Source organism: Trachypithecus francoisi, unplaced genomic scaffold, assembly GCF_009764315.1.
Source record: "Trachypithecus francoisi isolate TF-2019V2 unplaced genomic scaffold, Tfra_2.0 Lachesis_group2, whole genome shotgun sequence".
Taxonomy (NCBI): Eukaryota; Metazoa; Chordata; class Mammalia; order Primates; family Cercopithecidae; genus Trachypithecus; species Trachypithecus francoisi.
The window spans coordinates 106,151,998-106,166,449 of NW_022681465.1; the positions used below are offsets into that span (position 1 = coordinate 106,151,998).

At 39.6% G+C, this 14,452-nt stretch overlaps 2 protein-coding genes across 5 annotated transcripts in view; both read left to right on the top strand.

Moving 5' to 3' along the window:
- POLK (DNA polymerase kappa) overlaps window positions 1-4,756 on the top strand; it is a 98,348-nt gene extending 93,592 nt beyond the window's left edge. For all 3 annotated transcript variants that reach the window (XM_033179890.1, XM_033179891.1, XM_033179892.1), the window contains one exon: window positions 145-4,756. In XM_033179890.1, the coding sequence (XP_033035781.1) occupies window positions 145-226 (82 nt within the window). In that variant the 3' untranslated portion in view covers window positions 227-4,756. The remainder of the gene's footprint in view (window positions 1-144) is intronic.
- A 6,650-nt stretch (window positions 4,757-11,406) lies between these two features.
- ANKDD1B (ankyrin repeat and death domain containing 1B) overlaps window positions 11,407-14,452 on the top strand; it is a 54,655-nt gene continuing 51,609 nt past the window's right edge. For both annotated transcript variants that reach the window (XM_033179899.1, XM_033179900.1), the window contains exon 1: window positions 11,407-11,845. In XM_033179899.1, the coding sequence (XP_033035790.1) occupies window positions 11,653-11,845 (193 nt within the window). In that variant the 5' untranslated portion in view covers window positions 11,407-11,652. The remainder of the gene's footprint in view (window positions 11,846-14,452) is intronic.

Sequence of the window (14,452 nt, forward strand, 5' to 3'; positions counted from 1 at the left end):
GTATGGCTAATTTGAGCTTTAATAAAGCTGGCTACAATATGAAAATTCAATCATTTTAGAAATTATTAAGTAATCAATATTAGAAATGAATTATTTTCTAGAATCTCTTCCTGCATTTTAATTGTGTGTTCCTTTTAATTCTAGGCCAGGATTGATGACAAAGTACTCATCAAAGAAAATAAAACCAAACAATCCCAAACATACCCTTGATATATTTTTTAAGTAAACATTGAACATTTTATCATTAATTTTAAATTGAAACTTGTTATTTTATAATCAATGAATTTGTTCTTTCTGATTTTAAGTTTGCAGATTTATTTAGTGAAGGCAAGTGCAATAATCCTTCCTCAGATGATGTTTACTTTTCTAAGATATTTATATACTGATTCTGTATATCTTTTTTATAATCATGAGAATTTTACTTCCATTATACATCAATTGGAAAGTAATGCTGTTATGAGATAATTTTTAAAAGGGAAATTAGGAATGAGATAAGAAGGTTTTTTTTATTATTTTTATACTGAATATAAAAACATTTGTAAGGGCTCTCAAAGATTCACACAAACCTATATTATCATAAGAATTTTTCAGCACTTAACTACTTTGTTGGCATTGATCCTAGTATCTAAATACTTCATGAGCATTCATAATTAAAATTTATCTTAAGTTCTGTGAAGAGTATTAACATAACTAGTACAAGTGGTTTTCTTCAGGAAAATAAATATCACAGTATTATCTGCATTAAAATGGTTTTTGCCTAAAATATAATTTTTAATCTGGCTTTTCTTATTTAGAATTCCGTTATCTTATGAATAAGCACTTGAATCACTTTTTAAAATATTTAGTCTAAGATGATTCAAAGTAGCTTTATTTTAATACAGGACTTTTAAATGGCAGTATTTCATTTCTTGTCAATTATGTTGGTACTTTCCACAAATCTATAAAGAATTGTACAGTCATTTTTTAATAATCTTCAAGAGAAAATGTGTAATTCAAAAGATTAATGTGTATTAAAACACATTACATATCTTAGTTACATTTCTATCAACATTTTTATTAATATTTGTGAAAGAAGAGAGCTTAATAGTAGTTAGCTTAAGTAGTTTCTCCAAATACTTTTGTGCTATCAATGAGTTCTTCTCAAAAAAATATTTATTTAGGCCAGGCACAATGGCTCATACCTGTAAGGGCAGCACTTTGGGAGGCTGAGGTGGGCAGATCACTTGAGGTCAGGAGTTTGAGACCAGCCTGGGCAACATGATAAGACCCTATCTCTACTAAAACGAAAACAAAAAAAAAAAAATTAGCCAGGCTTGGTGGCACATGCCTGTAATCCCAGCTACTCAGATGGCTGAGGCAGGAGAACCTCTTGAACCTGGGAGGTCGAGGCTGCAGTCAGCCAAGATCTTGCCACTACACTCCAGCCTGGATGAAGAGCGAGACCCTGTCTCAATAATATAATAATAGTTATTATTACTATTTAATTGTGACATGAAGTTGGAACCATTTTCTGTTACTTCTTTAAGGAGCTAAATCATTTGTTCTCTTATATTTTTGTTTTCTCTCCTCTTGCTTTTCATATTTTAGCTTATGATCTAAATATATATTATATATATTATAATATTTTAGGAATAGCTTAATTAAGAACTCACAGACTTTGGCAAAGTGGTAACTGGACTTTTAATTACTAGATTGTTTAAATTAGGCTTAATGCCTGTTAGCATGCCAATCCAATCCCATGACTGATGTTATTATACACTGTGGCAAATATAAAGTTGTAGTGTTATGGTTCTTGAGCATGTGATTTACTTATGTAAATTCTGTACAAATTTAAGTTCAATGAAATATTTAATATACTGAAAGGTAAATAATACCATATTGAATTATTTTCTGTCTTGCCTTAAGTTTATTTTTATTATCTTCAATTTAGATTAAATGCTAAATTATTTTCATTTAAGGATTTATTTAGTTGAATGTTAATCATTTAGTAATGTTTAATAATATTTGAAATAAAATTTAAAACTTTTATAGATCTAATAGGGATGGTTTTCTTACTTTTCCAATCTTCCTCCCTCTTATGCCTTCATTTTTATTTTCTCTGCCCAGAATTTTCTTCACATTCTTTACTACCTGTTTTGTCTATTATATCCAACCCATTTTCTTTTTATTATAATTTTGATATGGGGCATTTGAAGAAAATACAGCAAAACTACAAGGACTGGTAATAAGCATGCATAATCTTACCTACTTAGTGAACCTAATATAAACCTAATATAAAGAACCACCATATTTGCAATATATATAACTGGTGAAAAACTAGTGTCCAGAATATATAAATGATCCCTGTGAATCAGTAAGAAAAAGTCAATAGAAATTTGGACAAAAGACTTTATATGGCATTTCACATGAAAGGAAATCCAGATGACCAAGAAACATGAAAATATTCCCAGCCATATTAATACTTGGGAAGTGAAAAATAAAACTACAAGGAGATATCATTACATCTCTACCTTATTTACAAAAATGAAATGATCTAATGATACTAAGTTTTGGTGATGATGTCAGCTCTTACATTGAAAACAATCCCTGTGGAAAAATTTGTCCTTCAGTAAATTTAAAGATAAACGTGCTCAAAACCCAGCAATTGCACTCTGAAGTGTACATCTTTGCAGGTTATCTTTCATTACAGTTATTTTTTTCCCTGTCAGGACCCTAACTAATACAATGCCTTGGGAAAACTACTGAACATGTATCCTAGAAAGCATGTACAAGAAAGTTCTGCCCTGTCAGGAAGGTGGCCTAGAAACAAATTTTTTAGTGTTCATAGCAGCACCGCAATATCCAAAAGTTAGAAATGAACCAAATATTCAGCAGTGGTAGAATGGTTAAATTCTACCATGGCATTTGTGTTGAAACAATAGAATTCTACACAATGGTGAAAATGAAGGAAATAGCTAATCACAACATAGATGAATATCACAGACATAGCATAGAGCAAAAGAAGCAAATCACAGAGGGATGCCATCAACATGATTCCATTTGTATAAAGTTTAAAACAGTAAAAACTGAACAACTATATTGTTTTAAGGGTATATATTTATATATATGAGATAAAACTAAAGAAAAGCAAGTGTTTTGCTGTCCCCAGAACCAGAATAATGATTTCCTCTGTGGAGAGGTAAGGCAGTGTGATTGGGAAGTGGCACCTGGCGCTTTTGGGATGCTGGCAGTGTTCTATTGTCTTGGCTGGTGATTGCATGGATGTTCACTTTTAAAATACACTTTATACATATATATTTTATGTATTCTTATTCATATATGACCTTTATAATAAAAAGAAAAAAATGGCAAAAACTGCTTTCGTTAACAAGATATTTTCCTCCATCTCTGCAAGCTAGTTTCAGTCGAGAAAAAAATATATTTCTTTCTTCTAGGACCTTGCTGAACACAGCAAGAAAGAGCCATCCCATGCCAAATTTTTAGTTTTTCTCTAGCATTTCCTCTAAGGCTATCGCCTCAATCAGCATTTGGTCTTCTTTCCAAAGACAGCTGTAGACAGTTTGACCAAATATTTTGTTACCGCTTGTGATGGTTAATATTGTCAACTTGATTGGATTAAATGATGCAAAATATTGTTCCTGGGTGTGTCTGTGAGGGTATTGCCAAAGAAGATTAACATTTGAGTCGGTGGGCTCAAGAGGCAGATCCACCCTCAGTCTGGTTGGGCACTCATCTAATCAGCTGCCAGCATACCTAGGATAAAAGCAGGCAGAGGAACGTGGAAGGACTACACTGGCTAAGTCTTCTGGCCTCCATCTTTCTCCTGTGCTGCATGTTTTCTGCCTTGGAACATCAGACTCCAAGTTCTTCAGCTTTTGGACTCTTGGACTTACACCAGTGATTTGCCAGGGACTATCAGGCCTTCAGCCACAGACTGAAGGGCTGCACTGTCTGCTTCTCTACTTTTGAAGTTTTGGAACTCAGACTGGCTTCCTGGCTCCTCAGCTTGCAGACAGCCTGTATGGGACTTCACCTTGTGACTGTGTGAGTCAATTTTCCTAAGAAACTCCCCTTCATATATACATCTGTCCTATTAGTTCTGCCCCTCTAGAGAACCCTAATACACCACCAAACAAGTCACCAGTTTTCCAGTCTGTGATATTTGTGTCCCGACTCCCTGAAGTCTTCTCTCCAACCCTAAGTCAATTCGTTATATTAGGCTTTGTTATTTGCAGTACCCTATTTCTTTATCAGTTCAGTCACAAGTTTCCTGGTGCCTCTTCCTCGTTGAGTCACATGGGGACATGCTTCATTCTCCCAGAAATGTGTGACATCATGTGTAAAATATTGCCAACCAGGGAAGCTCAACCAATCCTTGGTGTCCAAGGTTTTTACTGGAAGTCAGTCACACAGACATGCATCACACATGTGACTGACCTTACCGATTAAGTCTCATGACCCTCATGGCCCAGGGCTTCAGCCATTCAAAAACAGACATTCACCATGAGTCATACTGTTAGCATAAACTATCTCATCAAACTAACAAAATGCAGCCCAAGGCCTCAGGCATACTAGAACACTATTATCAAACTGGAAATTCCAAGGGCTCAGGTCATTTCCCAGGAGCTAAGGAAGGGCCAGTACCTGAAGACACCTCTCTTTGAAAAGTGCAGGGCTTGAGTAACCTGAGGCTGCTGGGTTAACCCTTTACTGTCGAATTATTAGAATTGTATTCAAATAAAATATAAAAAAGAAAGATCACTTAGAGTAACTTTTTCCTGCCTCACTTGAATAATGCAGAGACGCTTCAAATTCATAACATGTTTAGGAGGTCTCAAGGAGGATGGGCTATGCGTTTGGAATATATGCGTATTAGAGTATAAAACAACAAATGACATAATTTCTTTGCATGTGTATAATCCTCTCTTCAATGTAATTCAAAGGTCTCTTTTAATATCAGTCTTTACATTGTCCCTGTAATATAGAGCTATACACCTTTCCTCGATCTTATGTGATAGTAGGAAAAGTAACATTATAAGAAGTATTTATAAATTTAATTCACTCCACCAGAAGTGCTTTATTTTAAAGTTAGCATGGGAATTGTGGTATCCGCAAGGTCAATGTCCCCACTGAAGAAGTGACCTTCTAGAGTAAGAAGTTTCAGCATCACCGTGGGTAATGGAAGCCATATAACAGAATTTAAGAAGGAACTTTGTGCTAAGAAAATGTAGACAGTGGTTATAGGCATTTATGTAAGAAGGCTGTAAGTTAAAGGCAAGAGAGATGTAGCAATTAATAGGAGATATTTTTTCTGCCCTCATTAACAAATGTGTTTATTTACTACTCCTTACCTTTTAACTCATCCCCCCTGTATCCACTGCTACCTCTGCCAACCCTGTATCTGTTACTGAATTCTGTCTACTCTTGTGGGGCCTCTTGAAAATACCCATTTCTTTCCATCTCTTTTGTCAAACCCTTATCAGTTGTCTAAACTCTGACTTTCCAACTGATGTGTCAGTTTTCCTTGCTCTAAACCATCTCACGCATTTTTTTACAGATTAGCCATAAACAGCGTTCCCATAATAGCACACTCATGTCAAAAAAACAAAGCAATTTTCAAAAGCTCTCAACTGTCTCCAAGATTAGCAGTGGAATGAGTAGGAAAAGGGAGTGATTTTTAGTGTATGATTATTTCTGTGGTGTAAATACTCCCACCATGACAGATTTCAAGTTATATGGTGTCAACCAGTTCACAAAATTCCTGAAACTTTAACAGCTCTTGCAAGCCAGTACAAGCTAGCTCCTATGTATCACTGTCCATGATGCACTCTAAACACTGGCTTGGCATTCAGGGTTTCCTGAACAGACCAAGCTGTTTCTCCTTTCTGCCATCTGTGCTCCATTGTTCCCTCTGTCCAGAATATGCTTCCTGAATGCCCCTTTTCTATCTCCCACCTACATAGTCACTTGTCTTTCAACTCAGCTCAGGGGCCACCTTCAGAAAATGGTTCCTTGCCCTCTGGAAAAACTGATCAGTCACTATTTTGTGCTCCTGTTTCTCTACAAAGATCCTGAAACATTCTTTGCATGGCCCCCGATGTTGGTTTCTCCCTGCCATATTGTAGGCCCCAAGAGATCCTGGGCTTTCACTTATCTCTGAATTCCAAGTATGAAGTGTATGGCCTGGCACACAGTAGATACGGAGAGTCATTTGTTGACATGTAAATGAATAAATAGTATGTGTCCAAGAGTGTTTACTACTATCTTATTGTTTTTCTCTGGGAAGACAGAATGGTGGCTAAGTGGCTGCACTCACACTAGGTCCTAAAGAGTGGGCATTCCAGAAGGAGACAATTGTATTTATTTCCCTTTATTAGATAATGGCTTGCTTTATACATGTTTTATTATTATACTGTGTCCTTTTGGAGTGGCTTGAAAGTATTTGCAAGAAGACTTAAAATATGACTATTAACCTGGGGCTAATAAAACTGTTTTTTGAGGAAATATTTCATTTAAAAAATCATACCTGGTGTACCTGATGCTGAACTGTTGTTTTTAGAGACAAGGTCTCACCTTCACCCAGGCTGGAATGCAGTGTCGTGATCATAACTCACTGCAGCCTGGAACTCTCGGGCTGAAGATCCTCTCATCTCAGCTTCCCAAGTAGCTAGGACTACAGGCTGGTGCCATGATGCCCAGCTAAGTTTTTGTAATTTTTGTTGAGATAGGATCTTGCTTTGTGGCCTAGATTGGTCTTGAACTCCTGGCTTCAAGCAGTCCTCCTTCCTCAGCCTCCCAAAGCTCTGAGCCACCATGCCTGGCCCTGGTACTGAATTTTCTTTGACGTAATGTTCCGTTTTGAAAAGCAGTGATATATTTGAACACACTTTGTGTTGGCAGGATTTTAGTAAACTTCACAGAGAGGTGATGTTTATTTCCCTGGAGAAAAAACTGTTTTTTCATTGTATAATTAAGGACTAATGGCTTTTGCTTTGTAATACATAACTGAATTAGGTTGTTAAGAAAAACTCCAATGACATTATGGTGACTATTGGAAACATGATTCCATTTATTAAGCAAATCATAATATTGAACTGTTCCCCTTACTAGTATGAGGCAATTGTAATAGTGTTACTTTGTAACTGCTGCTGTCTACAGAATGCTCAGGGAAATTAAAGATAATTCAGACACAAATGGTACTAACCCTTCTAACCTGTCTCTAAAGTGTAGAGGACTCTTTCCTGTACACACACACACACACACACACATACACACACTACCTCTGCCAGCCACATACCTATCATTGAGTTCCGTCTACTCTTGTTGGGCCTCTTTGAAAACACTTCTTTCCATGTCTTTTATCAGGTTCTTATCAGTTGTCTAATATCTGGCCGTCTAACTCATTGCTTAGCTTTCACCAGTTGCTTTCCCTGCTCTAGATCATCTTGTGCATTTTTATATACAATACTTTCCTAATATCACTCATGTTCTTGGGTGTCTGTGGAGAGAGTGAGAGAGAGAGATTCCCTAAATTAGAGACAAAAAGGAAAAATAAAGGTTGAGTCAGTTCTAGGATAAAATCTAGTTCTCTTTTATGAAGGCTCAAAAGTTTTTTCCTCTTAGAATATGCTAAACATCAAATGTGATCTCTGAAACCATCCACAAGTGTGAGATATGCCAAGGTTTTTTGGGTTTTGCTAGCAATTCTGGGCAGAGATCCTGGTTGTCCTTCAACATTCTACTTTTCTGCCATATTATTAGAATTTTAGCTTGGCACGTGATCACCCAGAATAGACTACTATATTTCATCAATTCTTTATAAACTACTAAGAAATAATACCTAAGATAGGGAGTCTAATAGGTTACCAGTGCATAAATATGGGACACCAAGGTTTATACCTTCAGAGCAAGGATAAAGGAGAAATCCTCCATGAAGAAAGAGGGAGCAAAGCAACTTGCCTGCTCAACCTTGGCACTGGTTGGAAGGAGGGACTGCCAGTGAGAATTTGAATCACAAACCAGTACACATGTAGGTTTGTAATCTGAATTCACACAAATGATATCATCCTGAAGAGCTCAAGCAGAAAATGTAATTAAAGTGAGGTTAGTATTGTCCCTAGTGACTGGCAGAGGCATATGCAAATCCTCTCTGGAAGAACTCAACTTCAATTCAGGCGGACAATTTAGTATCTCAATTAAAAATATGTGATAGTGTGAAAAATAGGTGTTACAGAATTGATGACAACAATATATCTCCCATCCTTGCAGCTCACACCCTCCCAGCTAGGGGTAGCCATGTGACTGAGTTTTGACTAATGGGATATAAAAGGAAGTACTGGCTGGGTGCAGTGTCTCACACCTGTAATCTCAGCACTTTGGGAGGCTGAGGCACGTGGAACACCTGAGGTCAGAAGTTCCAGACCAGCCTGGCCAAGATGGTGAAACCCCGTCTCTACTAAAAATACATAAAGTAGCCGGGCATGGTGGCACGCTTGTGATCCCAGCTACTCAGGAGGCTGAGGCAAAAGAATCGCTTGAACCCAGGAGGCGGAGGTTGCAGTGAGCTGAGATTGCACCACTGCACTCCAACCTGGGTGACAAAGCGAGACGAGACCTTGTCTCAAAAAAAAAAAAAAAAAAAGGAAGTACTATGTGTGGTTGCTTTTGGGAAACTTCCCTTCTTGCAGCTGTAGCATTCTCTTTGCCTCTTCTTTCTATTTCTCTGTTCCATCCTGCTGCCTGGAAGCAGATGCTGCCGTTTACACCTAAACATAAGGGCTGCACATGAGGATGGTGGAGTAGCGGGCTGCAGAGGCTGATTCCTGGGGGCGTTGTAAAACAGACATATCAGCACTGGCCTGCACACTTTGAGACTTGCACAAGAAGCAAATAAAAAAACTAAGCCATAGTTACTTGGGTTTTCCTATTAATTATAGCTGAATCCTAGCGGACAAAGGACATAAAGATTATTAAGACATGTTTGTCCTCAAAAAATGGACAGCCACTCCAGGGACAGTTTCTATTCAATGTAGGAAGGGCTATAATAGGTGAATATACAAAGTGGGAGTCTAGGGAGAAATCATCTGGTAGAGGAGGGCAAAGAGAAATCTAGGAAGATGTTTTTAAAAATATGGAATCCTTGAACAGGATCTGGTTTTAAAGGTTTACTTCAGAATTGAACATATTTTTTTAGTCTAGACCTTCCTTTAGGGAAAAAACTAAAGCTTTCAGGACTCAAAGACAAGTTACTGCTCACATGGCTAAATTGCATTCCATATTTATTTGACAAATACTTATTGCAGGTTGGGTAGCCGTTGGAGATGCAGTAGGAAACTTTTTTCTTTTTTTTTTTTTTTTGAGACAGAGTCTTGCTCTGTCATGTTGGAATACAGTTACCTGATAACAGCTTGCTTGCAGCCTTGACCTCCTTGGCTCAGGCCATACTCCCATCTCAGCTTCCCAAGTAGCTAAGACTACAGGTGTGCACCACCACCACCAGCTAATTTTTAAATTTTTTGTGGAGACTGGAGTCTCACTAAGTTGCCCAGGTTGGCCTCAAACTCCTGGCCTCAAGCCGTCCTCCACTTCAGCCTCTCAAATTGCTGGGATTATAGGCATGGGCCACCACGCCTGGCCCAACAAACTTTTAAAAATCACTGTATTCATGAAGTTTACTTTCTGGTTGTGGAAACAGACACTAAACAAATACAGACATTTCAGTGGTAAGTGCTACAAAGGAAAGTGACAACAGCATAAGAGAATGGAACATGAAGGTAGGGGACACTTTTAGAATAAGATGATCCGAGAAGGCTCCTATGAGGAAGTGACATTTAACCTGAAACCTTACTGATACAAAGGATCAAAACTATTTAAAAAATTCGGAAGTGGAGGTGGGGGAGAGAGGTTCTAGGCAAAGGGAGGAAATAAAAGCTGGATGGCTCTCCACCAGGAAACACTGGATGAAGAATGGAGAAGAATTGTAGGGCCCAAGATCAGAGAGATGAGTAGTGCCAGATCATGTGGGCAAGCTTTTATGTATTAGCACACTTAGAATTAATATTCTGCTTGAGAAGTAACCTGATATTTGAAACAGAGTGAAAAAGAAAATACCTCCCACAGTATACTTCATAGCTTCTCATTTAGCCCAAGCTCTCAGGGAAGTAAAGTCCAGCTGTGGCTGAGTTTCACCTAATGCACTGCTTTGGAGTTTTTGTCTCATCTGGTAGAGTAAGATAAGTACCACATACTATTATAAGGCTATATAGCATAAAATGATGATGCATTTTCTCTGGTCATCGATAAGAGGATTTTTTAAAAAGTAAATTTCTTGGTTTAGAATTTGAAAGCAGTTTCAAAGTTGGATAACACAATTCAGATCTTCTTCTTCTTCTTCTTCTTCTTCTTCTTTTCTTCTTCTTCTTCATTTATTTTTTGAGATAGGGTCTGGCTCTATCACCCAGACTGGCACACAGTGGCACAATCTTGGCTCATTGCAACCTCTGCCTCCCAGGCCATCCTCCCACCTCAGCCTCCCAAGTAGCTGGGACTACAGGCACGCATCACCATGCCTGGTTAACTTTGTAGAGAGGGGTTCTCACTTTGTTGCCCAGACTGGGAGATCTTTCTGTACTTGACTGTATGCTTTCCACTGATCTGCTGCTGTTTTCACTATTATTCCTTCTTTTGTGTGGGTATTTTCTTCTGATTTTTAGAATTTTACTTGTAAACATGCTACATACACATATAATTTGTGCCCTGTTTTTCCATTTACATATTATACTTTCCATATTAGTACATTGTCTGATATATCTGCATAATACTCAATTCAACTTATCTGCTGTTGTTTTTATCATATCCCTATTACAAACATGAGGCCCATTTCCCTTTTTTAAAAAAGGAAAGTTTGAGGTTACGGGTGGTGTTCTGATAAAAATGTTGTCATTTGTTTTCATTGATAAGGAAACATTGTTTTGAATTCCATGCCTCAAATTGGGTGCACAATAATTTGAAGGGAAAAGCTGACAAGTTTGAAATGAACATTGATATTACATAATTTACATTAAAATGATACATCTTTTGTAAATTTGTAAGAAAAATAAAAAATAAATGAAAACCTGATTACCTTTCTTATTTGAAGTTTATTTGGGGGGTCAGAATTTGACTTGCTTCTGTATTATTTCACTTTTCAAAAGAATCCGCCAGGAGAGATTATAATTGCGTGATCTTCAAATGAGAAATCAAGTCTTACTTTATTCAAAAGAAAATGTTGGAAGCCCATTTAGAAATCATTTAATATTGAAGTTCCTATAGTGTTGGTTATAAATTCAACCTTGACATTTCTTAAAATTGTACAAAGAAGTGGTAGAGTAGAAGTGGGAATTCACTGGGGCTTGTAGATTTCGCAGGATGTTTTATTTCCCGGAGAACCAAACCTTAAGCACAGTGCATGCCACACCTGAGGGCGGATTCTCCCAGGCCGGCCCAAGTCAGGGCAGGGCTGGAACCAGGGGCTTGTTTCCCAGCGAACCGCCACAACAGAGAGCGGACTCTGCGCTCCGGCCGGGCTGACCTGCCAGCGTCCAACCTCGCGCCCGGGCCTGTCTGGGTCTAGGTCTGGGTCTGGCCCTGCGCTCCGGGTCCGCGGAGGCGACCATGGACCTCGCCGGGCGTGCCCGGGGCCACGGGGCCACGGTAGGGGGGCTGCAGCTCGCGGCGGCTGCTGCCGCCAAGGGTCTCAGGGAGGACCTGAGGGGCGCGGACGCCCTGCCTTGGAGGGCCCTGTCCCGGATCCCGAAGCGGGAGGGGCTTGGAGAGGAGGACACGGCAGTTGCCGGACACGAGCTCCGTGAGTCCCGGGACGAGGTCTCAGAAAATCAGGTTGCGGGGCGGGCTGGGTCGAAGGGACTTAAAAAGGTACCCAGTGCAGCGCCTCCGGAAGCTGCGGGAGTGAAACTGGCGCGGCGACTCCGCCCTGGGACCCCGAGTCCCAGCCTCCACCGCTGCACCCCCTGTTGGCTGGTTTTCAGCTTTAGAATCCACCCCCACCATGTACTGTGTGGGTGGAAGGACAGTATTATTCTTACGAATTAAGGAGGAGGCTTTTAAAAATAATGATTAAGTCCTTTTGCAAATAAGAGTTTCATGTGCTCTTCTTATCTCCTATATCGTGACTCATGCGCCGATTTATTGTCTGACTTTAAATAAATCACTTACCTTTCTGCACTTAAGTTTTTAAAGCATGGAGTGGATCATCTATGCCTTGGGAATAATGTGTAGTATAAACTAAGGCAGCTGTTAAGCAGTTCAAAAGCTGAAAGCGATTCAAGTCTCTCCCCGGCACTCTCCACTCCCCACCCGCCTCCGACCCCGGCCCCCCGCAAGCAGGGTCTTCTTGCTCTGTTGCACAGGCTGGAATGAGTAGTGCAATCACAGACCTCCTCAGGCTCAGGTGATCCTCCCACCTCAGCCTTCCCAGTACTCAAGTCTCTTAACGGGGCACACCATCCAAGCCTACTGGCTGGGACGGCCTTATTTCCTAAATTAGACTTGGAAGCTGTACACCAGTTCCTCAATATAGTGTTCATTCAGTCATTCTGGAAATATTTTCAAGGGCTTAACTATTTTCTAGGCATGTTCTAGATGTAGGGATGGAGAGAACAAGACAACCCTTGTTCTGGTGGAACATTCTGTTGTGGTGGAGGGGTGATAGACAATAAAATAAGTAAGCAAATAAATGAATAAGATAATTTAAGGTAAGTGCAGTGAAGGCCATGAGACAGGGTGATGTGGTTGGAGTCAGGCTGCCTAGGACAATTCTATCACTTATAAAGCATGAACAAGTGGTATAACTTTTGAAGATCTCAGTTTCCTCATCTGTAAGATGGAGGAATCATGCCTACATCAACAGGTTATTTGTTTTATATAAACCCTGGGGCATTCCAATAGTTGGAGATCAAGCAAAGGAAAAAGAGCCGGTAGAAAAGACTAGAAAGCAAGTTGGCTTACCAGACCTCTAGAGAAGAACATGTTACAAGGGGTGTGTGTTCCTCTGTGTCACAGTTGCCAAGAGCTCAGTGCACATGACAGAGGTATGATGACTGGGTTTTGGCAAGACGGAGTGACCTCAACAAGAGCAGTTTCAGTAGAGGGGTGGGAAAGATGTCTGATTAGCATGGGTTGAGACAAGACTGAAATGAAGAAATGGAGACAGCAATTATAGAATACTTAAGTTTGGGATAATGGAAAGTTGAAATGCAGCAGCAGTTGGAAAGGAAGCTAGGGTCAAAGGAGGGTTTTTTACACTTAGGGTATTATGGCATCTCCGTATTTTTTGAAGGAAGTGATCCACTGGAGAGAGATTAAGTGATCTAGAGGAAAGAAGACATAATTTCCAAGAGACTGACATATGAAACACTTGAAAAGATAAAAGGGGGATGGGATCCAGAGCCCAGGTGTAGAGGTTGGCCTTTCCTAGGTACAGGGATGCTTCATCCTGTATATATAAATGAAAGTAGGTTGGTAGACTCACCTAGGTGGGAAGATGTGGGAATTCGTGTCCTACTACTTCTGTTTGCACTATGAGGCAACGGTATTGACTGAGAATTAGGTGATGGTAGTGAGAGGAAGTAAATTAGGTAGATTAGTAAATTCAGATATTTGAGGAGAAAGGAAAGGATATGACATATTGAAGAAGGGAAGACTAGGGAAATGTAGAGGCTAGCTAGTCGTGCTGAGATTAGTGGGGAAGAATTTAAGAGACCTGTTAGCATGTGTATCAATCAGGACAAAGTAAGCTTTTCCTGCAGCAATAAATGACTCCTATGTCTGAGTGACTGGACATAAAAACAATCTATTTCTGGCTGGGTGTGGTGGCTCACACCTATAATCCCAGCATTTTGGGAGGCCCAGGTGAGAGGATCACTTGAGGACAGGAGTTCAAGACCAGCCTGGAAAACGTAACAAGACCCCATCTTTAAAAGAAAAATCTATTTCTTGCTCGTGTAGCATGTCCAAAATAGGTTGGCGAGGGTCTCTCAGGAACCCAGGTGTCAAGGATCATAAAGGGGTGAGATTTTACCCTACTTGTAATCTCACAAGTTAGCTTACTAGGTGATAGAGATGCTAGCAGAAGACACTTTGGATCAGAGATGATGGATTTCATTACAGCAGTAGCAGTAGCCAGAGTGTTAGCATTTGTTTCAGTTCTCCAAGCCCCAATTCCCACAGGGAGATATAAAGATGCCAAATGACACCTGCACACATAGTGGGTTGTGTTACAGAAAAATCCTGCACTTAGGGAACCCAAATATTTTGTAAGAGTCAGTAAGCATGCCTTACCATTGCTTTCTTCCAAGGCTGCAAGCAAACCTGCCCTTTGCTCCAGAGGAAGACATTATCTCTATTTGTCAAGGCTTTTCACTATACAAACATCCTTGAAAAGATAGTAAAGAGC